General features: G+C 30.7%; 1 protein-coding gene and 1 long non-coding RNA gene across 4 annotated transcripts; one reads left to right on the top strand and one right to left on the bottom strand.

Annotated features, from left to right (window-relative positions):
- Positions 1-10,594: 10,594 nt before the first annotated feature.
- Positions 10,595-17,285, bottom strand: LOC105342079 (multiple epidermal growth factor-like domains protein 10). Of its 2 annotated transcripts, none has more exons than XM_011448910.4 (12): positions 17,116-17,285; positions 16,662-16,886; positions 16,097-16,351; positions 15,237-15,371; positions 14,502-14,639; positions 14,077-14,208; positions 13,774-13,911; positions 13,464-13,601; positions 13,229-13,366; positions 12,982-13,119; positions 12,629-12,760; positions 10,595-12,446 (listed from the first exon to the last, which is right to left on the bottom strand). In XM_011448910.4, exons 1-12 carry the CDS (start codon positions 17,198-17,200, stop codon positions 12,187-12,189), a joined length of 1,914 nt encoding a protein of 637 aa, XP_011447212.3. In that variant the 5' UTR covers positions 17,201-17,285; the 3' UTR covers positions 10,595-12,186. The 2 variants fall into 2 exon arrangements, with proteins under 2 accessions (XP_011447212.3, XP_011447213.3); XM_011448911.4 differs by having other exon boundaries at positions 10,595-12,443.
- A 4,315-nt stretch (positions 17,286-21,600) lies between these two features.
- LOC105342080 (uncharacterized) lies at positions 21,601-24,294 on the top strand. 2 transcript variants are annotated; one of them, XR_902452.4, is made up of 5 exons: positions 21,601-21,830; positions 22,361-22,537; positions 22,727-22,827; positions 23,068-23,156; positions 23,391-24,294. It is a non-coding gene; the product is annotated as an uncharacterized lncRNA (long non-coding RNA). The 2 variants fall into 2 exon arrangements; XR_010712560.1 differs by having other exon boundaries at positions 21,605-21,826.
- The last annotated feature ends 978 nt before the right edge of the window (positions 24,295-25,272 follow it).

Here is a 25,272-nt window from a genome sequence, read left to right as displayed (position 1 = left end):
AATTTGGGTTCAATCTCCAATCAGGTTCATCATCATATCAACACTGCATACAAGGAAAAGAACATTTACATGTGTCCAGTCAAAATTTAACAGCGGAATATAAAGGTTTTTTTAACTTGAAGAACTACAACTCATCAATATGAAATTACTTTGCAAACAGCCTACGAAAGTGTGAATTCTCCATTCTAAAAATCGACCCGAACTAATGCTAGGGCCCCAAGAAGGATTAAACTTTAAAGTGTAACAGAAATGAATAGGAAGTTGTATATAATTCATCTTCTAAAGAACTACAGTCTGTGAAATTACTATGCAAACATTATCAACTATTGTAGATTCTAATTTGTGAAGACCAATACTGGGGCCTCAAGAGAGGTTCAAAGTTTAACAAATTAGAAATAAATAGGGTAACTATTTAAAAATCCTCTTTTACTACATTGATGTAACTTGTGACATTGTAATACAAGCATCTTAAAGATAGTGTAGAATTTAAATTGTTAAAGTCGTGATCCCCGGACTAAATTTAAGATATATATTTATTGAGGTGTTCAACGTTTCAAATGGAAAATTAATATATCTGGAAAATGTTTTAAAAAAACAATCTTTTTTTTAAAGAATTACAATGCTACAATTTGTGAAATAACTAGACTACTTTTGTGTGTAGGATACGAGTAAATGTTTAAAAATCTGTTTCTAAAGAGCTTCAATGCTACGTTTAATTATTTTACTATATGAAAGCGTTTTTAATTCCTGATATTGAGGTAATAATGGTCAGCTGATGCATCCTAGATCTTAGGATATGCTGTCCACAAAGGCAGGCTTCTTTTGATGAACACGGAGGAATAAACCAATATTGGTTGTTTCATTTCTCCTGATCGACTTGCAGTCACTCTTTTTTTTTTAATTAACGAGTAGAGAAGTCGTATTTCTAAGCCAATTAATTTCCCTCATTTTTCTACCAGCCTACAGTTATTAAGCATGTAACCCTTAATTAATTAAAGCTCACGTGAATTCATAAATACGCACTATTTCCCCTTTTTTCTGCAACCTCCAAGTTTTCGATTTCTATTGAACACAAAGCTCATCAATTAACACCCCCCCCCCCCCCCCCCCCATGTCGAAGGTTGCCAACTAAACGTCTTTTTGGCAATAAGGAACAGTCTTCAATAGCTGCTATAAACGTACACTATTTAAACATGTAATTGATTATTGTACATTGCAATCATTTCTGAGAAAATACAGAAAAAGATCTTAAATGTTAATTAAAATTATATCTTACAGTATAATGGTCAATCCGAAAAATAAAATGTTACATTAAAATGTTCATGTCCTCTATGTACTATAGAGATAGAAGATGAGAATCATTTTATACTGAAATCTCTTTTATTGTGATTTGAGAGAAAAAAAAAATCGTTAAAAAAATTTACTTTACATGTAACAAACCTGCTGTTTTTAAATTGCATTTAATTCAAATGCATGTATTGTCATAACAAAATGTACAAAAATTGTGCAAATTGAGTAAATTTAATATAAGAGATGCTTTTGTCATCAGAAAACTGCTTTCTTTTCAATCTGTATATAAATTGTATTGAATGTCTAGATGAGCTTACAGTTGACTTATTATAACAATTTATAGAATACAAAATAAGGCAGAGGACGTTTTCATGCTCCAGCGCATTCACTCAGGTATATTTTCATTCATCCGAACACATTACATTGGGCGGAAGGATTTGCAAAATAGTTTTTGATATCATTTTCCACATGACAACAGACAGCTTTGGTCCTCTCCCGCTCCATACCCCCCCCCCCCCCCCCCCCGGACGAACAAAAACATCCCGATTCCACCCATGTTCAATTCTGTTTTCGATGTGACTCATAAACCTTGTTTAATGCAATTCATGTATTAAAGAACATTGAAATGCCAACATTTTGGTCATCTCTGCAGTTATAACTGTATATGCTTAATTTGTGTAAACAATTTTAATACCCAGATAAAAACTATAACCCCCCCCCCCCTCACAAAAAAGTATCGCTTTCGATTACTTTTTAATCAACTAATTGGTGACGAAGTTTATTCTTCTGTTTTTTTAAACTACTGTGGTTTCATCAATATTCGTTAAATACCAATTTTAGTTGATTTCGTTGTTAAGTTTATCCTTGAAATAAATGTTCATTGAACTACAATTTCTACTAATATTTTGTATTGATAGGGTCATTGGCCACGGTATCCTTGAAACTGTGATTTTCACTTTATCCACGAAAATTGATGCCCTTGAATATTATGAATTAATGAAACCACAGCATGTATACTCTATAGGTAACTTTATGCTTTTTAAGAAATTTAAGAAGATACTGTTAATATTTTATTAACTAAGCCTAGAGATTGATTGAACAAGAGAACAAAGGCATGGAAGACAACAATTTCAGTGTGTTGACCAAAGATATTCATTGATATACATTTTTAAAATATGTATATTTAATATTCAATATTTCTGTTGTTGCATGTGACATTACACATAGAGCAAATTTTTTTCTCAATCGAACGGTATATAATAGCATTGGTATTGATCAGTTTTAGATGAATGTATAGAGCGATACACCAAAATATCAATATTGCTTATCTTGCATTTTCATGCGATACATACAAGAATCAGTAATCAGATTCGTTTTGCAGAAGATTAAACAAAATATATCAGACAGTGGGTGGGTTCACAATAGTTTTGTTATTAATTTATAGTCAGCAAAACATTCGGTTAATCGATTTAATTGTAGAGGTATAATTAAACTAGAGCAAAGCTTGTTGCAAAGCAACGAGTTAGTCTTCCATTGCAGCTGAGAGTCGAAAAAGAACAATATACGAGTAATACGTTCTTTATTTTAAATGTGCATTTGGTATTTTTTTGAGTCAGTATCAGACATTATATAAATAGTGCCTGTTTCGGAGGGTAATAGTTGAAATTGATAGCCCGAGGAAACCATTGTCAACCGACGCAAAGTGGAGGTTGACAATGGTTTTCGAGGGGTAAGGTTCTGCCAGCATTTTAATAAATAAAGTAGTATTTGCATCATTTGCATATAGATATGCCACACTTTATCAATCTAGATTGGTTAAGATAGGTAAATTTACCTTGCAAATGAAATGGTTTTATCTTTTGTTAAATATTTTGATATAAAAAACAAACAACAAAATTCCATTCAAAATTTAATTTTAAAAAATACAATAATAACAGTCCTGAAGTGGGGGAGGTAGCTGGGACTGAGGTTGTGTGTACTCTTATGTATGTGCAGGAATGCAACAGAGCATAGTTTGCAATTTATCCCGCAGCGTTTTGATATTTTTGCAGTAGATGAATGGATTTACTATAGAGTTTAGAGTGGCTACATTTGCAGTCAACAGAATCACGGATTGGCTTTCTGATTTCAACAAATTAACGATAATGAAGGGTCCCGTAAAGCATAAGAGAGCAACGACGATAAATCCCACTGTTTTCATCGTATGAGACATCTTCCGGAGTGTTTCCTGAGAGCGAGGCTGCCGTGATGGCGACATAATGTTATTCAGATGTTCTGAAACTGTTTTGGCGTCATTGGGATCACTGTGTACTATCGTCCGTAATTGGTTGTTTCCGTTTGGTTCGATCCCATGAATGTTTTTACTTTTAGATGGGAAGGCAATGGTGGAAGCCACTGTTATACGCTGCGCATGTGTTTGCTTACTCGACTTCCGCAGTGCAAAAAGTGCCATTAGATAGAAGAAAACGGTACAGGATACAACTACTCCGCTATATAAACAGTATGCATATCGAAATGGCTTAAATTTCTCCCCAAAGACAACTTGGACGAAGCAAACATTAAACTTTTTATTGATGTTTTGTAAATCTATAAATGCTAAAACAATAACAATTGCAATAGCCCAGTTAAGTGAAATAAACACGAAACGGTTTTTCTTTGAAAACAATTTAGCATTCAAATTCGTCTTAGACAGTAGTATGTAACGGTTAAGGCAAATCAGACAGATCTGTGTGACAGACGCTAAAAGCGCCACGGCGTTAACAATGATAACAAAAGCGCACGGCCCTGGCATACGGTATAACGTGGAAAAAGACAAGCGAATACCGTTGGTGAACAAAGCCAATCCGCTACAGATATCTGTTGCAGTCAGACCTACCACCAGAATGAAATGTGCATTCTGCTTTAAAGGAGAACATTGAATGGCGGCAACTAAGACAACGACGTTTATCAAGGTCACTACGCCGCCAATGGCTATAGCTAGCAACGATATAACAAGAGAGGGTTCTGCAGATGCTGGAATGGTTGAGGTTATTCCAGTTTTATTCCACGTGTCCATAATCTACAATAACATAATAAAAAAAACAAACAACCAAGAACCAGTTGTATTTGTTTCAGTTTCGCTATAAATGGTGAACTGATCATGATTAATCTTGACAGGTTGAAAATATCCTGCAAATCAAATGTCATCCTGTAATCACCACCAATTACGACTTTTGATCTTTGTACTGCAAGTTAGCCTTAAGATAATTATAATTGCGACCTTATCATAAAAGAGATTTCTAGGTTTTTTCACAGACAATGCCAAAAAGGCAATTGCTAAAAAAAACCAAAAACTTGTGTCATGTAAAATTAACCGATTTTTTTTTGTCATTCTTTGTTAAGGATACTTATAAAACGTTGCAATAATGAAACATGAGGCAGAAAAACGGTTTCAAAAGTATCTTGTCATCATAAGCATTGTTATAACAATAGTGTAAACTGATTCCATATCATAGGTGAGGCATTTCTTCATAACATGCTAAACGAGAAGAAAACTAAAAATACAATTTATATCCTAAATAGTCAATGCACAATTAATTGTGTTCCGATAGCATATTTCCTTGTCCTGGTTAAAGGGGAAAATAAATTAATAAAGTTCAACAATGATACCATTTACTTTAGGTCAGACGAACATCTGATACTTTTTTATTTCAAATTTTCAACAGCCTGATGATATATCAAATAGAATTTTATATATATGCCTGGTAATATTCCCTAATTTCTTGCAAGAAAGCCTGTCAAAGTACATGTAGTAGTAAATCAATAAAAATCCCTGGGAAAGATAATATTAAATTACTTTTGATACAATTTAATCTCAGTCAAACTGGTTCATCAGTCCTGTAAAGTCATTATTCCTTTACTAATGACTACACCATTGATAGGCTTTACATGTATTTCCTGTCTGGGATGGAATGGTTTTTTTAATACTGTGATTTTCATTATAAAAGGCGATCATTTTGAGTGGATTCATTTAACTTCATAGTTTTAAAAATCGGTATATTTGTGGGCAATCGTCTCATCATTTAAATACTGTCTGGTTTTTTACTCCAATTATTACTTGATTTTATTCACTTGTATTCACTCAATAACGAAATCCACAAAAATGCTTCTCCAACTGGTGATAGTAAAATCATATAAAGAGTGAAGACAAACAACTTAATCTAATTACATAATCATTACATTATCTCAAATGTTTGAAAAAAAATGTTAAGTGTCATCACTGTTAGGAAGGTGTTTACATTACAATTCTAATGTTAAAACTGTTAAATAAAAAAAAATGAAAATTTATCTAAGAGGTTTGAAAATTCTTTTAACGTATTAAAATTATCACTCTTCATTAAAATCTGCGAAAACTTTATTCATGCCTAATTTTGCAAAGCTCATGACTCGCAAAACAATTATATTATTGCATAAAACATTAAAGTTTATAAACGACATATTAAACTATAAAAGTATTTTGAGAAAAAAAAATATAGTAGACATTTCAAAATAAAAAAAAAACAGGCTTATACGAGGGTCAATCAAAAAATACGAAGACAATGTGGCTGTCTATCATAATTTTTTCATGAAAGTCATACTTAACAGATTAATCTGTGCATCAACACTTATGTCATTGATTTGCGAAGTTTAAATCCATTTGATGAAACGGTATTTTTGTTACCCCTTTTTAAAAACAACATGTTTTGTCACCACGGCGCACGGTAACGTTCAAAACATGACGTCAAGATTAAACACGCACAGTTTATAGATATACCCCATCTTTATATCACGCTTAGTCTCTTCTGCCTTTCTCCTTACAATTTAAAATGGCACTGAACCACTTAACATCTTATTTTCACACCTTTATTCGAGAATCATAAGTTTGTTCTTCGAAGTTTTCATTTTCTAACCATGTATCTATTAGTTTACAGTAAGGATAACCCTGAACGTCGGTTGACGTTACTTATTTTTTGACCAAATATTTATAGATATTCTACTCTCTCTCGGACTGTTTTATATTCAAAATACAATTACCACCACCCCCACAAAATTTATTACAGTTAAACACAAACTTGCAAATAATTGTTGACTTATTTGTTGCACCATTGAGCATTTTCACAACTTGTATCGGCTTTTCCTGGGTTAAATCCATTTTGGTTGTACTTCTCGTTGCGCCGTGATGTCCGGCGACGTCGATGTTTTTAGTCAATTCTAAAGAGGACTACCTGTCTTTAGTTACAAATATCTGTTCCACAAAACAATATATCCCGTCATTATTTGGAACATGGAATTCCATGACTATACTAAATGTGAGGTTTCAATATTATTGGGTTTTAAGCCCAATTTATAGAGATATTACTTTCAACATTATATGGTTTATTGTTGACATAACACAAATGTTGACCGTGCGCCGTGACCTCATTTTTGCAGGATTAGATTCTGAATAATTCTTAGAAATAAAGGAATTTTTTAACTTTTTTTCTTGCAAATTGTTTAAAACTATTGCTAAATTATGTCTTCCAAATTTAGTAATGATATGACGTTAAGTAACATAGCTATGACAAATGTCTTCGCATTTTTTGATTGACCCTTTTTTGATTCTAAATGATTAGAATTTTGGGCTTTAAAATATTTCTCATTTGTCTCTATGGTCAATACCGTTAAATGAGCCGACTTTCAATCAAACTCTATTTCCTTTTAGTATACGGGAGACTAAAATCTATAGTAAGATCTGTCTAGTTGTTGAGCCTGAGCAAGATCCGGGGAAAACGTTTCTTTTAATATTTTAATACATGATAAAAATAGTTCAAGACAACGAATCACTCATTTTATTGGAAGACACATCTTGAAAAATTTGCCACGACGTGCAATTCGAGTTAATTATTTATTGAATACTGTGGTTTCATCAATATTCGTTGAATACCAATTTTCGTGGATTTCGTTGTTGAGTTGATCCATAAAATTAAATGTTCATTGAAATGCAATTTCTATTAACATTTTGTATTGAAAAGGTCATTGGCTACGAATTTACGTATCCTTGAAACTGTGATTTTCACTTTATCCACGAAAATTGATACCCTTGAATATTAAGGGAACCACAGTACATTAATGAAGGGTTAGATACAATGAAAAAAAAATCGAAAATAAAAATATCGAAATAAAATTTCAATTAAAACTAACATGAATATATGTACATGTACCTTTATTAGTTAGTAATTAAGTCAGTTCATAACAAATATTACCCAAATACAAAAACACTATTATTTTAAACTACACAGATATTATGATAATTACTGAACAATTAATCGAAACTCTTACCTCTTCTGACATAAACTTCTCTTTGAATCAAATAATTAAAAGCCCGCCCCAGAGCAGTTCTAGCTTTGTTACATATATAACTGGAGAACTGTAGAAAAAAGAACTCAGAAAAATCTTCTTTTTATACCACTACATGTATTAAAATAATCGATATATACCCAGCCTACAATGCAACCTATATTTGGAATTTATAAATCTTCATTTACCACATTTCATTGATAAAGGTAGAATAAGGAAGGTGTTAGACCATTTCATACTTACTCTGTATTTATGCCACTCATTTTCTTAAATAATTCGATAGTTATAAACACCACAGGGATCAAACAATGTTCATTCAATAGTATGAAAAAATCCCAAAATTTCTCCATTGAAACACACCCTTTCTAGCTTATCAGGTTTCAGTACACAGTTAAAACAAATGATGTCTACGGAAATGTTGTATTGCATCAGACCAAATGATAACGTTAAAAAATTGTGCGACATATTCTGAGTGGCTTCCAAATGGAGAAAAGATGTCAACATCTTCCATTATAAATCTCTGTTTGATTTTTTTTTCGTTTCTGTGAATTTTTTCGAGTGAAAATAATAACGCGTGAACATTGTTATATTGGAAATGTCCACTTTCCATCATAGGTATGACGGTGTATTTTATTCAATGAAAATCGTCCAGATATCTTGGGACAGACGTTAAAAGGTACTTGACAAATTAACAAATTGTTTGTTCACGAGCATTTTCTTAAATTGTTTGTAAAAAAAAAATAACAAAGCTTGTGGTCATGATAATATTTCAATGAATATATCAAAATTCAGAAAGATTTTAATGCTAGTAACATTAAACCTGTGTATAAAAACAAAGGGGAAAGTGCAGAACCCCAAAATCATAGACCGGGTACACTTCTTTGTTGTTTGGGAAAATTATTTACTGCTATCGCAAATGAAAGTTTAAACAAATACGCCGATAAGGGTGAACTCATTTTATAGAAACAACCTAAGGTCATAGTTCTATAGATCATATTCCTTTACTGAATTCTCTTATTGAGAAAATTGCTTTTATAGATATTGAGAAAGCATTTGACCTTGTTTGGCATATTAGCTTAAGATTTTATTGAACAATATTGATGGAAAATTATTTGAAATTATCATTAATTTAATATCTATATAAATGTATTGAGTCAAATTTTTGGTCAATGGATCAAGTTCTGAATTTTTCGAATGTACAGTTTGAGTAAGACAAGGGTAAAATTTATCACTTTTTTGTAATTTTCACTATATTTAAATGATCTTTAAGAATACCTGTATGCAAATAATGTCAGATTTGTCAGGCCTTCTGAGAACATTAAGTAAGATCTCATGATAATGTTTATTTAAATCTTTTTTGTTTTATTGTATGCAGATGATACTATCTATTGTCAGAAAATTCAAAAGATTAAACTTTTACAAAATGTTTTTTTCTAGATACTGCCAAAAAATGGTGTTTTAAGATAAACAGTTAAAAAACTAGTCTTGTAATATTTGGTAGAGGAAAGATGTTTTACTTTTTGTAAACATTTGTTTAACTTGGGAGCCTAAACACAAAACTTTATGGCACATGGTATAATTTGAACTTAAACGATGCTCCTTAACTTTTAATTTCATGAGTTAGAATGATTTCCCTGGAGTAAATTACTTCATTTCCAGATGTTTAATGTTTTGAAAAATTTCAATAATACATGATGTGCAGCTATTAAAAAAATCTTAAATCAAAGTGGATTGCGATATATGTCAGGGGTTGGATAATGTAATCAGTAAACGTAATCACCTGTAATCAAATACAGGTTGCTGAGTAATCATGTGTTATAAGTAATCATCCAGTTTTCTGATTACAAGTAAGTGTAATTAAACCAATTAGTATTTTTAACAAATCTATAATTATGATTAGTTTTAGATTACTTTAATGATTACAATAAAAATCAAAGTACTGAAGTACCGAAAGCCGTGCTCTTTTGGTGTGTCTTTGTGCATATTGTGTAGTAAAGACTGAAAATATCTCTCTCTCTCTCTCTCTCTCTCTCTCATGTTTTTAATGTCGGCAAAGCGTCAGAGAGCGACTAAATTTTGTAAGCGGCTATAAACAAAAATATGTCTGTCTAGTAGAAAAAGGTTCAACAGTTGCTGCCTTGAATTTTGCAACAAGCGTTTTATATTCAATCCCTATTTCATCAACGCGCAGCAAAGTAGTTTATGGAAATTCATGCGCATTGTATGTGTCCAATATGCACAGTTTTGTAATTTTAAATCACGTTATTAATAAGAAAACTAAAAAAGATAGACAATTCTCTCGAAATTAAAAAAAGAAACAAAATGCTAACACTTTTGACAAAACGTGCTCTTTGTGTCACTATTTGGTATAGCGGAAGCTTTAACTTTGACGCTGTTTGGTTTTTTGTTTACTTTTGAAGTTGTGCAATTAAAATGCTTGAAAAATAAACTCATTAGAGTTTTTCGGTGAATAAACTTCAACTTTAGATAATTGGTTTCAGTAAAGAATGGATATCATTAATGTAATACAGTTGAACTTTGGTATTTCGAACACCGATATCCTATACAATGGATATATCGAAGTGATTTGAAAGTCCCAACCACTTATACTTTAAGTAATTAACCTTTGATATATCAAATACATATGTAATTTGATATCTTGAAGTTTTTTACCAGTTCTATGTAGTTTGAGACTACGAGGCTTTAATGTATGCGTTTAGCAGCACAGCTTGTGGTATACAGTCAAACATGTTGTCGTCAAAAGTAATTTCAAAGAAATAAAACAGTTACTGGAATTTGGAATCAGAATTGGTATCATTGTTTCGACATTTCTGTTTCTATTTCTAAATGATTTTCAAGTCAGAACTTAATATTCAATCTTAGAATAGATCAATGTTAATATAAATCAAGGAAGTCTTTTATTCTAAAGAAAAAAACACAAAATCATAACAATCGTCTCAATTTTATTTCGAGTTAGGAATCTTATATTTTTAACGGTCACATTTCCTTATACCAATAAATCGATAGTTTTGGATATGAACATCATTCCTTTTAATAAAAAAAATGTCATCCTAGAGCATGCAGGTAGAACTCTGTGTAGTAAAAAAAAAATAACTTTTTTTGCACTTCAAATAAATATTCAGGTTTTTATGTCATTCTACCTTCTGTGACTTATGAATGGACAACTATGTAAGCAGGTTAATCTTTTTTTTGCAAAGGTGCAAAATATTTAGCACCTGTGACAAAAATTTCACCTCGCAGAGAAAATCAAGTGATACGGTACAGACAAAAACATAATCATAACCCAGACAAAAATATCACAAGCATATAGTTTTTTAATATTGAATGAAAAAGTCTAAACAAAGGAAATGTATTCAAACAATTAAATTGGCATTAATTACAATCAAAAAGTCATTTCTGGAAGAAAAAAAAAAGAAGCGCAATGTTTGTTAACTAAAATGTCCGTTATCAAGATTTCCTTGTTGTCTTTTTATCACAGTACAATGATAGTATGTCCAAGATCACATCTCATCACAACACTGTCTGCTACAAACTGCAAACGTTAAAAAAAAGAAAACAAAACGTTTGCATTACAATAACAGTCGACATTATTTTTGATAGTATGGTCAATCATTTCCATGGACATCTATTATTATTTAAGATATACATATAGTTTTACTTACCCACATCATATGTTTATACCTATCTGACGCACTCCATTGACAAAAAACCACGAATAGCAATTATTATAACTTTAAACCTTAAATAGACAACCATTTAAAATCGACAAGTAGATTATGATAGTAAAAAAAAAGTTAAAACCAAATTATTATGTTAATTCGGCGATTTATAAGGTATGTTATTCAATATTATCATGTAAGCAGCTTGTTTTCTATGTCTATCCCAATACACATGTTTAAAAAAATGATTCAGATTTTGTTTTGTTTCCTCTTAAAAGATGAGAAGTGAACACTTACCTAGTGGACAACCTCAGACAACCTCCAGGTCCATCACAGACCAAACACCAGCAAATACATAATTACCCCTTTGAAACCGACGACTTTGTCGAACGACAAATCAGAAACTCTTTCTTCCGCAGATACGCCATTTTTTTTATCAAGTTAAACGGTTTTGTTATTTTCATATTGGTATGGATTTCTCGCAAATGAAAAAAAATCGTTTTCTTCATGTGATTTAATTTATGATACAAACCCAAATGGAATATGTGTGTATGTATACTAGTTCGTATCAAATAATCTGATTTTCCATTTGACATTTTCTTTGTCAATTATAAAGGCCTAAATTCAAGATACTGGTATATGAATTGAACTCAGATAATTTGTAAATATTGTGTAAAACTAATGAAGATATATGCTATCAATAAGTGAATACTTTTTTTGGTTTACCATTTTGTAATAGCGCCGGTCCATTTAAGTACTATATGGATGAATTTCATATATTATTAACCAACTTTTTTTTTTAAAAAGTTAAATGTTCATGTGGCATACTAATTGTTGATAATGATTTGTTTAATAAAGACATTCAAAGGTTATCGAGAGTTAAAAACAGTTTAAAAAAAGCAAAACATTTTAGCATTTTTGCTCTGAAATGTTCTCCTTGTAATAGTAAACTCAAATTGAAAATGAATAAAAAAATATTGTCAGTGATAAGAATACAAACGCCATTACTTTCATTGTAGACGTGCACTGCCAATGTTTGAAGTTTTCCAGAGTTCCATATATCCAACGTATTGTTGCATTTCTCAGAGCTATCATTACCAATGACTTCTCGTGAACAAGCTGCTGAAAGTACAAGGCATTAAGGTAATATGACATCTAATATGAAATTATGTCTGAAAGTCTGTGTGTCTGATTACAAGTATGGTCAGAGACGTGTTATATGCTTGAAGTAAAAAGTGTTATGCTGGTTTGTAATATTGTAGATATGGCCTACTGAAACTGTTCAAATATGCTAATACTAGTACCTTTATTGCAGAAGTATCCAAACCATCCCGAAAGACATCCAGAATCACACAACCCGTTGACATTGTTGCACCCAGCACATGTTTCCATGCATCTTTCAGCACATTCTTCTCCAAAATATCCATGTTGGCAAGCTGATCAACAAACGAAAGTATACAATTATACATAATCATCTAATTTGACAATATATGAACAACAAAACGAAGAAAAGAAGATATAGAAAGGTAAAAACTAAGAAATAAAAATGCATGTTCATATATGTGAATAATATATTGTAAATATTTATTTAACGTTATTATGAATGCACCCCCCCCCCCCCAAATCATTGATTTCTGTATACTTTCTGCATACTTACGTGTTTTACACAAGTCTCCCCGATAGCCAGGACCACATCCTGTTGCGCATGTGCCATTAATGTTGAGACACTGATCCATGTCACGACAGTGTCCACACATTTCTTTACAGCCCAGTCCGTATCGTCCTTTGTTACAAGCTATTAGAATAATATTGTTAAAATTTTATCAGGAATTCAAAAACAATTTGCAATAGTTCTTTTCTATCTATCTATCTACCTCTCTCTCTCTCTCTCTCTAGCTACTCACGTGTTTTACACAACGCGCCCTGATAGCCAACATCACACCCAATCGTGCATGTTCCATTAGTATACAAGCAAGGGATTGTGTAACGGCAGTTTCCACATGTTTCATTGCAGCCCTTACCATATGTTCCTTCGTCACAAGCTAAGATTACAAAATTAAATTAACTTAAGTTTTTTGGGTTTTTTTTTTTTTTTTACAAATAAATTAATACATGTACAATTATTTACTTAATACCTACGTCTTTTACACAAGTCTCCCTGATATCCAACTTCACAGCCGGTTAAACATGTTCCATTGGTGTTTGAGCATTGAGATACATCTTGACAATGCCCACACGTTTCTCTGCATTTCAAACCATACGATCCTTTATCACAAGCTATAATTATACAAGCACTTTGAATGAAACAATTATTGAAATTTATATATTACCATTCCTTCACCACTTTCTGTCTCCATTCTCTCACTGCATACATCCATTGATCTAACATCTTATATTTTACATCATATAGGTATACAATTTTGTTTCCATATATATTCTTAAAACTTACGAGTCTTGCAGAAGTCTCCCTGAAATCCGGCGTCGCATCCAGTCAGACACGTACCATTTATACGAGAGCATTGTTGGACATCAAGGCAGTGCCCACATGTTCCAATGCAGTCCGCACCAAATGATCTTATGTCACATTCTATCAAACAAAGTCATTGTGAATTGTTTTACTGACAGGAAATAAAAAAAAACTCCATGGTTTGAATTAACTCTTTCTAATACGGCTTGCTATGTTTTTTAAAACAAATTTATAAAATCAAAATAAATAAATTCAATGCATGAATTTTAGCCCCATGCACTGTACCTTCTTGACAATACTCTCCTTTCCAGCCTGGGTGGCATCCGGAAGTACAAAGACCTTTTACATGTTCACAGCCTTTGCAAGTTTTGTTACATTCGTCAGAGCAGTTCTGACCAAAGAATCCAGGGGGGCAGGCTAAATAAATTAAAACATAAATGGATTTGTTAAATAATTAACAAGATAAAACTATGCTAGTATTATGTGTCAACTGCAGACAGACTGAAATGTCTGGAAGTGTGACTGAATGGCAAATAATGTTTCCAGTTTTTGATTAGTATTACCTTTTGGTAAGCAGAATGACATGCTTTGATATTATGTTTAATTTAAATCTTGGAGAACCAAAAAAAGGTCACTATTGAAGGATATAAATCAATCGATTTTGAATAAGATATTTGTTTGTTGTATGTTTATAATGTCCATGTACTTACGTGTATCACAGGTTTCCCCTAAAAAGCCAGCGTCACATCCGGTCAAGCAAGAACCATTGATACTCGAACATTGCTCTAATTCGGCACAGTGGCCACATGTTTTATTACAAGCTGTGCCAAAATATCCTCTATCACAAGCTAAAATAAACGGATTTCGACTGTCGTTTATCAAAATATGTTTGAACATGCATAAAACGTTCTATTTTAGTAGCTTAGAAAAATATATGTCAATCGGGTGAACAAACGGGAGAATGCATTGTTGATGAATATTTATGGTTCAAGCAAAATTTGAAATTGACAAAAGACTGGGTTTTTTTTATTTCAAGCGAAACATTATCTCATAATTTTCTTTGCTAATCTACAAATTTTCATATTTTAAGTATTGCATAAGTGTTGCAGTATTAATAATGTACACGGATACTTTCTGGTCGGAAGTTTTAAGATTTATATCAAATATTTCATTTCAATCTTAAATTTTCAAATTTGTTTTTCCCGTTGACATTTAAACGTCCGATATAAAAGTAAGTATTTAAAACCGACTCATTTAAAAAAAATCATTGAACTATATAATGCAACAAATAATCAAATCATATTCGTACATCCGGATATATTTATGTTATTTATAGCAAGAGTTTCAATTTATTGTAATTATTTGAAAAAATAATTATAAGCAGCTAGATTCTGTGAATTTCAGGAATTCAAAGGTGCATTTAACTAAACAAGAAAAAATACTACCTAATTCACATCGTTGACCTTTAAACCCGGGTTTACACATCTGACAGTTGCCCGTTTCTAAGTGACAGTTTTGGCAGTTAATATCCGGACATGGAATGGAGCAATTTTGTCCGAAGTATCCTGATCTTGAACATCCTTAAATAAATGCGTCGGAAAATATCATGATTACTTTACATAAAAGATTTGAGATTAATACAGCATTTAAGTTTTGGCCTTCCCATTTGAACATGCATGTAGTGACGGAACACTTTTGATTTGCTTTTACGACCATTAATTTTTATTGCATATACTATTTTCGTACGACATATTTTGGTCCTTTTCTTTGAAGTTGCATTTTTAACCAGTCTCAGAACATCTAATGTAGTCACCTTAAAATATATTGTTGTTTTTGTAGTTGTTTTGTTTTAAGAAAAAATAACCTCTATAAAACATGTTGTACACAGCGGTATCTGTGAACCAAAAGAACTATTTTCTTTCATGCCAAAAAAAAAATACAAAGGGAGAGTTTGATATCTTTATGAAGATTTACATGTACATAGGAACATCGTTTCAGTTTTTGGATTGGATATATGAGCATCGCAAAATGTACTATTTATTTACACGCTTAAATAGCTATATACTTCAAATTTCTTATCAGGATGATATCTATTTGTTTTGTCTTTTTTTTTCATTTTGATTATATCAATACTGTTAAGTTTACTTTAACAGTTTTATTTTGAAAAATATCTCAAAATAAGCTTTCATTTTCACTTTAAATCCTAACAAAATAAAATTACGGGAAAAAAGTCATAGAACATATTTACAAAACATGTTTTTCTTAATAATCCTGAAACAGTTGTAATTGTTTAAATTGAACTCACCGTAAACCTCAACTTCACAGAGATTGTTTGAGGCATAACTAGAGTAATCATAAGGGTAACTAACATCTTCTCGTCTCTCGTTACGGTATATGACGTATTGTCCATGGACAGGGCACGTGATATTGAAAACTGGCGGTATGGTATTTTTTGTGAAATTGATATCTTTGAAACATAGAGTTGCTTGCTTAATATCAGGTGTGATAGAAACGTACAATGAAAATCCTAAAAAAGAGTCTGCCTCGAAAAGTCTAAATCCTGGAAAAAAATAAATATATGATTTCAATTGAAGTAGTTCTCTCAAGTGAAATTTAGATGTTGTTCAACGTACATGCTTATATACACTTTTAATTTTTAGAACATCAATTAATGAGCAAAGCATTCATTTTTACTTAAAAAGGCAATGGAAACTACCAAAGGTAAAATTGAAAATAAAATCATGGTCTATTTAAATGCGCAGTTGATCACATTAAAACTTTAGAGCTTTAAGTTATTTATTTGTGAAACTTTTCATTCTTGCAAACTTTCGATATGTTTTTAAACAAAGAAATGCTAACAGTTTATGTACCCGAATCCGAATCCCTTGTTCTGAAGTAGATGGTGATATGATGGATGCTTTGGATGCTCGTCAGGTTCACCCACCAGATGGCGATTTGGTCACCTTCTGATTCCACACACTCATCCCCAAAGACACTCAAATCAGATTTGAGCCCGTCCACAGCATTACTTGCGTGATATTGAGCGTCCTGATATGGATGTAGCTGGTACGCTGGCTTATGAAGGGCGATATTGACTGTCAACATAATCATACAATGTTACTTACTAAATATCACAGAGTAATAATTTGCAATTTTAAAAACAAACAGCATGCATTAAATAAATGATAGTATCATACATCATATATAGAAGTAAATTCATAGATGTGTTTAGACTAAGTTAGTTTGGAATTATACAATATAACATGTCGTCGTAAGTGAAGTATGAAATATCATAGATTTAAAAATAAGTTGTAATATACTCACTGTAAGCCCCTGTAGACATAATTGAGCATAGAACAATGATACAGAAAGCGCCACACCACGCACTGTTATTTATGAGTAAACGCATTTGTACTCTTCTTTTAATATTTCCTCCAACTAGCAAACTCAAAAGACCTAATTGCGCATCTCACAGCAATCCTGGTATTGAAAGACTGTAAAGAGAAACAAGGTTTATATGCAAATGAAAAAATGTACCAGGAAGAACACGATCCAATGAGAATGTTAGTATTTGTTTAGAATATCGTCACAAAACACTTGACAGGGGCCGTTTTGAGGAATTCTTAGCAATCAATTGCGATTTTCCTACTAACAATAAATGATATACCAAACTCAAATTTACATTTTACTTTTTTATTAATAGATCCATTCGATTTATAGTTAAGAACACATGTTTACATTTCTCTTTTTGATTCAAGTATCATGATTACATCATATGCTTTCTATTCATAGTAAAGAAACACAAACACTCAACGGCCATTCAAAACTTTAAGCAATATTAAAAACTGCTGTTTAAAAATTATATGAACATCGTTCAGTAACAAAAATAACAATCTGGTTGCTCCAAAAACATTTATACATGTATCTTTTTAATTGAAATTTGTCTTATCATTGAACGCGTATTAAACATTATTATTATATTTTGGGTACAAATTATAAGTTCGACCTTTCAATAAAATGCAAAGAATCCTTTTTATTCCTAAGTCCTTAGAATAAAGGCCAACAAAAAAGACCTCCCCCCCCAAAAAAAAACAAAACAACAACCCAAAAAATTAAAAATCCTGATTTGAAGGTTAATTAATTATTGCTGTTGATTGAGGGTTGAAAAGTGCCTGTCAGGTAGTTCAGGAAAAAGTATTTAAAATGAAAGGCTGAAATAGAAATACATTAAACAAATGCAATGAAGAAGAAAAGTTTAGTATTTAGATATGTATCTTTCCATATGAAATTTTTAATTACACATCGAATTTTAACGTCCACTTGGTTGGAAGTTTGTATAAAAATTATAAGAGTTTCTCTGTCTTTTTCTTATAGACTTAATCAGTTTGATTTAAAAGATGATAGTCACGCAGTGTTCCTGTTATGTTTAATTTGACGTCCCGATTAGATTGTAATAGTTATTTTAAAAATTAAGGAGTATCTACAAGTATTGATGTCTGGCGAAACTTATATAAGACCAAGTGCTGTTTATTATATCAAATTACATGTACATGTATTAAATAACATTATCATATATAGTATATAATAAATTGATTCGTCAAAAATACGTTATTATAACGATAATTGTTCTTTTTAAAATTAAGATTTAAGAAACAGTGTAGGAATAGTTGCTTTGAGTATAGACATAACAAACGTCTTTTAATACAGATTAAAAGTACTTTAATCATTCATCATCATAACATGTACCATTTTGTTGACATCGTTCCATTTTTGGGAGTTGATTTTAATCAACTCTCCTATGCAGTCACTCTGGCAAACCGAACGTGAAACAGTGTTTGGACCTAAGCACAAATTATCACCGCTGACACGTCTTAGTTCTTGAATATAATAGAAAAATTCGACGTAATGTATGCTGAAGCATTGTTTTTCAAGGAAACTTATCTATAAACATTTTGAAAATAGTAAGATTTTATATGATACAAACAATTTAGATATTTATGTAGTCTTATGTATCCCTACGCCAGAGTTTATATAGTCTCGTTCAACCAAAAGCTCGGCTGTCTCCGTACATCTCCGACAAACAGAGAGGCTCTCTTGCTTGTCGGAGATTAACAGAGACAGCTGAGCGTTTGGTTGAACGAGACTGGAGTTCAATATCAATAGTGCTTGGATCCATACAATTTTTAGAATTGTTTCGATTACTAATACATAGTTTGAAATCTATCTTTAAATATTACACAACATGATCCATATGGGGTTTCTCTAAATTCTTGTCTGATAGGTCTCATTAGAATTCATATTATAAAAAGTGCGTAATTTAAATACAGACTAGAAACTAATTGCCACGCAAGATAAGTTGATTTTAAAATATATGATAATCGATAAAATCAACTCCCGTCAGTACTTCAGTACTTTGATTTATATTCGTGTTGAATTTAGATCGATTTTATCTGGCCAGGGAAGTTCCTTTTAATTCAGAAGAGGAGAAACCTCCTTATCACCCACTTTACATCTTTAAACTTAAGATGAAATCAATCATAACAGGAAAGCTGCTTGACATCTTTTCAAATCAAGATTAAAAGTAAAAGAAAAAAAAAAACCCGAAGAAACCCTTCATCATCATGGTACATGATTGGTTTCTTCGAAAAGTTTAAATTTAAACTTTCCTTTTAAGAGGAGTTTTGTTTATTTTAAAGGGCGCTCTGAGTTTTTGTGAAATGTTTGGGGTAAAAACTTTCTGCTATATGAGACACTTAAAATACATACAAACACTCAAAACACACATTGATTTTTCTGTTAGTTTTTCCTTCAGGGGGTTTTCTCTAATATATGTTGATTTGTGAAATACTTTAATTTATAAACGTAATTTGTCTAAATTCTATTCTCTCATTTAAGTTTCAGAATAGCATGAACACTGACATATTACTTAAGGTACATTGTAAATTATTTAGATAAATATTAAGAAGATCATACTGTATAAAGCCATCACAATATTGCAGTTGTTTTTATTAAATATGTATTCATTTTCACATATTTTCACATATATTTCATACATTTTCACTTATTGTTATATACCTCAACTCGTTTTATAATTGTCCTATATCATGACAGAACTACAAACAGGAAAAGAGAGCTTTTTCTCATAGCATGTTGTGTTACAGCATATTGTAGCTACTTTAATATCAACAAAAATATTGCTTAATGTTTGTTGCATTAAGTTAGAACCGTACATCAATCACATCCCATGTGATACGAATTGAATTAGCACATTTCGTACCTTTTACCTGTACAGTATCTTTAATTGTAAATTTAACAACACATCGGATGATTAGTGCTTTACGCACGCAGTCGTATAAAAAATATCGGTGTCCCGGTATGGTTTACCGTTTCGATCCACCAAATTTAATGTAAATACAGACAAATCTAGATGTCAGCAGGAAAATTAAATTTGAAAAACAGCATAATACTGAATAAGAAACAATATGATGATGACATTTTTTATTAGGGCATTTAGGAATTCAGACACGTGATAGATCATGATCACGTTTTTTGATTGTCTCATTGTTAAAAATTTCCTTTAGCAACGGATTTGAATTGTTTCTCTTTTAGTATTCTTAAAAAAATTGTATGTAGTAGAAATATATTATGCCGATGATTGCAGCTGGGTTTTTTAAAAACTAAAATCAAATACATATTACTGGCAGTAGCTTATAAAAATTAAACAAATTTGGATTTAAAGCCAAATAAAATATTAAATGATCACAATTGTATATAATTTAGGTTAAATTCATACTATTAACTTTTTTCCCTAATCACCTAGTGATTTTTCTGATAGTTATGTAATCGGAATTTGTTAACTATTTCTCAATTATTCATAATTATAAATTATATATTTGAATTATAAATGTAGATTAAAGCTTGAATTGTTGTTCACCACCGTTTTATTTTGGTGCCATTGACCTTTTTTTATTTTCCTGTAGAATTAAGATCAAATTTACCAGGCGTAGTGAAGCTATTTCTAATTCAGAAGAGGAGATACTTCCTACTTGTTGAGAAACAAAACATCCGCTTTTATCCTTTAAATAACTGGAACACTTAAAAATTATTTGGACTTAAACAACTGTTAGAAAAGGAAATTTTCATTCTAAAAGGCATATCCGTCCATCTGTAAAGTGATTGTTATTTGTGGGGTAAACACTTCCTTTAAGGCGGGATACCAAAATACATATTACAAACAACCAACCAAACAGAAACATTGGTTTTTCTTAAAGGGGTTTTGTGGCCATCTTGTGGTTGTACAAATGTAAACGAAATGTTAACATTTCTTGAACCGACTAATTCATTCCAAAAACTGACCATATGCATAAGCAATTTCGCCACATATGATTCTCATATGTATTGCCTTTCATATGAGAATCCTTATATAATAATATGTGTATCATAGGCATATTGAATGATATGAGTATCATATGTGGCAGATCATATGAGAATCATATGAACACTCATATGTGGATCATATGATCAATATACATATGATTCACATATGAAAATTCTTTCATATGAGGATCATATTTATAACACAAATGTAATCATATGATAATCATATGAAAGAAATCTCTGTAAATAATTTCATATATTGTTTTTAGAGTTTATAAAAAGAAACTTCTTTAATTTGCATATTTTTAATATAATCAAAGTTAAACAACACGATTTCAAGTTTATTATACCTATAACGTTGTGTAAACCGCATTCAGGTTCTAATGTACAATAATGACACAGCTACATGTACTGCATGTGTGTTGGCAGACATGCGTGTTAAAAGAATTAATTTTAAAATATATGTTTACATATACACATTTATCCTTTTTGAAATGAATAAGTAACCATGAGAAAACAATTAATTCATTCAAAAATAAAAATAAAAATAGAATCTCATTCCGGGAATTGAAGCAGAATCGGTTTAAAATTTGTTTTGTCACATACGTCACATTTTACGTCAGTAGAAGCGGAAGATGGCATGAGAGCGATTTTTAAAGTAGGTAAGATTGCCATTATCCTAACCAAAATCATTAACTTAAAGTTTATTTTGCATAACAGATTTATTCAATTTGGTCGTCATAAATTTCCTATTCACTCACCGTACCGATAATTTTATATGTATGTGAAAATATCGGTACGCATGTTGGGCCATAGGCGCGGCGTAATATAGTAGCATTATTAAGATGATTAATCTGATGTGCAATTCATATCTTTGATAGATGTATGTTACAGTTATCAGTTTATCTGTTAAGCTCTGAAAACATCAAAAGTGAAAGTTGAGAAAAAAAACGATCAATTACCTAAGGAAAAATTCGGGTTAAAATGAAACAGAGCAACATGTACATGTAATACCATAACATTCTTCATGAATGAACATTTTTATTCATGTCGTCACTTCATTTGCCCGAAACCTTCTCTGAAATACTGTAATTGATGCATTTTAAAAAACGAAATGTTAAAATCCGAATTTTCCCGTTTAGCTACAATTATAGAATTGTTTGTGCTTAACACTTCATGTTTGTTTTGAAAGAAAACAAAGCAGAGAAAATCAGGAGTAATAAAGCCCAATTAAAGACGCACACAACACAACAGGCGATTGTTATGGACAGGAAAAAAAGCAAACCTCGCAGGATTGAATGATAATGTGTAGGATAAACTGATTGGTCAACATAAATCATCCAAATGCATGCAGATATTGTATAGTCAGGTAAATATTCTGCCATGTAAATATGATATCTTTTGCAAGTATATTTATCGATTGATATTTTCCTTTATGAATTTATACTTCTTATTTATAACTGGCATATATGACCAAAGCAAAACGTTATAAGAATGGCCACTCAGTGACTCTCTTGGATATACTTATTGTTGGGCTTATTGAAATTTTATTTTTTAGAGTTTTTGATAGCTGAGTGCTCAGTATAAAGCATGTTTCAACTGAGTAAAACTGCACACAAAGATATATACACAAACTCTGGGTATCAAAGGATTTCAAAGGTAGCATATATGTCAACTTAATGATAACTGTAATTTGCATTACAAGTTCATAACAATTTATTCATGCTAATTGAAAGCACCTTTTGTATTTCAAAGAACCAGTAACATTGTATTATATATCATGTGAATACTTTGAGGTGTTTAGAAAATATTATATGTTTTGTTATTTTTTAATTTACTTTTAACTGAAGAATAGTTATGTACCACTATGTTGAGTAATTGTTCAATTATATATTTTAGTAAATTGTCAAAAAAGATAATGTGCACTACAATCTTAAGCCTAAGAGTGACTTATTCTGAGGGATTCATTGGTCCAGATTTTGCTAAAGGTAAGTATTATATGGCTGCTATCAAACATTTTTTTTTCAGAGTTATTGAGATATTCAAGATCATGAGCACATGCAAAGGTCATTAAAAATAAACTAATAAAGTCTACTATCTTTCAGGTGAATTTTTTTATTCTCATTTATAATGAAGTTGATTTAAAGATGTATGGAATATTGTACATTATAAATTACACTTAGTCTATAGTTTTTAAAATACTTCTTTTCATCATTTTAAAGGGACCATATATTTCAAAGAAAATTTAGTCTGCAACCAAGGAGATACTGAAGAATTACACGGAGATATTTATTCTAAGAAGATTCTGGCCATCATTCCATTTCAGGACCATGGACAGCAAGCAGATAAACAAGAAAACAGGTCTAAAAACGTGAAATTCTCCAGTTCTTAACAAGCGATAGACATTGATTTTACTAAATTTTCGTTTTGTAATATACACTTTAATGATTTTGGGTATATTTACTCATGATATGACTTTCATTGGTATACATGACAGTACTTATACATTTATGAAATCAAATGTCCAACAATTTGTATAATTCTTAAGAAGAATATATGTATCGACAAATGTTAATAACTTGTTTTTCTATATTCTTTGAATAATTTAATTATGTGCACTATGTATATAACCTATTTCTTTGTATAAAAAACAAGACATATTAGGAATAGATCTGTAGAATAATATGTTTATGTCTAAAAACTTTAGAAATACATTGATAGATTTTATCTAAAGCAGAAATACCCTATTTTCTGTCTGCACAAGTGTATATTTTCCTTTTGATAAATATGAAAAAACCACATATGTATGTTTCATATGATTTACATATTATGCCCCTTTCATATGATTTTCATATAAAAATAACTTTCAACACAGATAAAAGTTTCATATGTTAATCATATGAAAGGGCTATCATATGTAAATCAGATGTGAATCATATGTGGATCATATGATTTGTCACATAAGATTCACATATGATGCCCTTTTTTATGATCTCATATGAAACTAATCATACAATCCACACATGATTCACATATGTGAATCATATGTGACGAAGTTGCCTGTGTATACGTTCATGTATCCACAACTTAGAAAAAATAAATAAGATTTAACATTTGTTAAAGAGGAAGGACATTTAAGATATATATATATATATATATATATATATATATATATATATATATATATATATATATATATATATATATATATATATTTATATATATATATATATATATATATATATATATATATATATATATATATATATATATATATATATATATATATATATATATATCAGGCTTGGGGCGAATTACATTGTAAAGTAATGCATTACATTACCATTACTTCATGAATTTGGGCATTAAATTACCATTACCATTACTTGATTTTCTTGAAGTAATGCATTACATTACCATTACATGAGTAAAGTAATGCATTACCATTACCATTACTTTTTTTTAAAAGTAAAGCTTATAAAGAGTATAAACATGTTTTAAATATACAACACTCTTTAACATATCTACAGCTTCATGCTCAGTATCAGGTTCAAATTCAATGAATAACCAAGAGTCATTCTTTATTTGCTCAATATATAATCATATTGTGGCAATATGAACAACATATTACATAAGTAAAATGATATTTATAGACATTTGACATGATACAATATCAGATATGAAATAGAGACACAGGATAACATGCGTAACAAAAAACAATTTATGAAATAATGTTGCGGTTTTTAAAAGCTAAATATAGATATATCTCCAGATTACACAAATCTGTATAATTTTGGACACTAAATTTTATTACTTTATAAACAGATGATTTTTCCCAGTTATATTTCTTAATATATTTTAATCGTATTTCTTTTTACGGAGGACACTTTAAGACAAAAGATTGCTGTTGCACTTTATGATCGAAGTTTCAATGGGTTCATCTTTTAAATGCAGCCATCTTCCGGGCTGTACTAAATAAATGTTTTGCAGGAGCAGTCAAAGCTTGGACTGGAAAATACTGTTTGACGATCTTTATCTTAGGATATATTAAGTGCAATAATAGATTAAATACATAAATCTTGTATTTTCTATCAGTCCAAACTA

The sequence above is a fragment of the Magallana gigas genome, chromosome 4 (assembly GCF_963853765.1).
Source record: "Magallana gigas chromosome 4, xbMagGiga1.1, whole genome shotgun sequence".
Lineage (NCBI taxonomy): Eukaryota > Metazoa > Mollusca > Bivalvia > Ostreida > Ostreidae > Magallana > Magallana gigas.
Note: the sequence above shows the minus strand (reverse complement) of the source record. Positions and strands in the feature narration are given on the sequence as shown.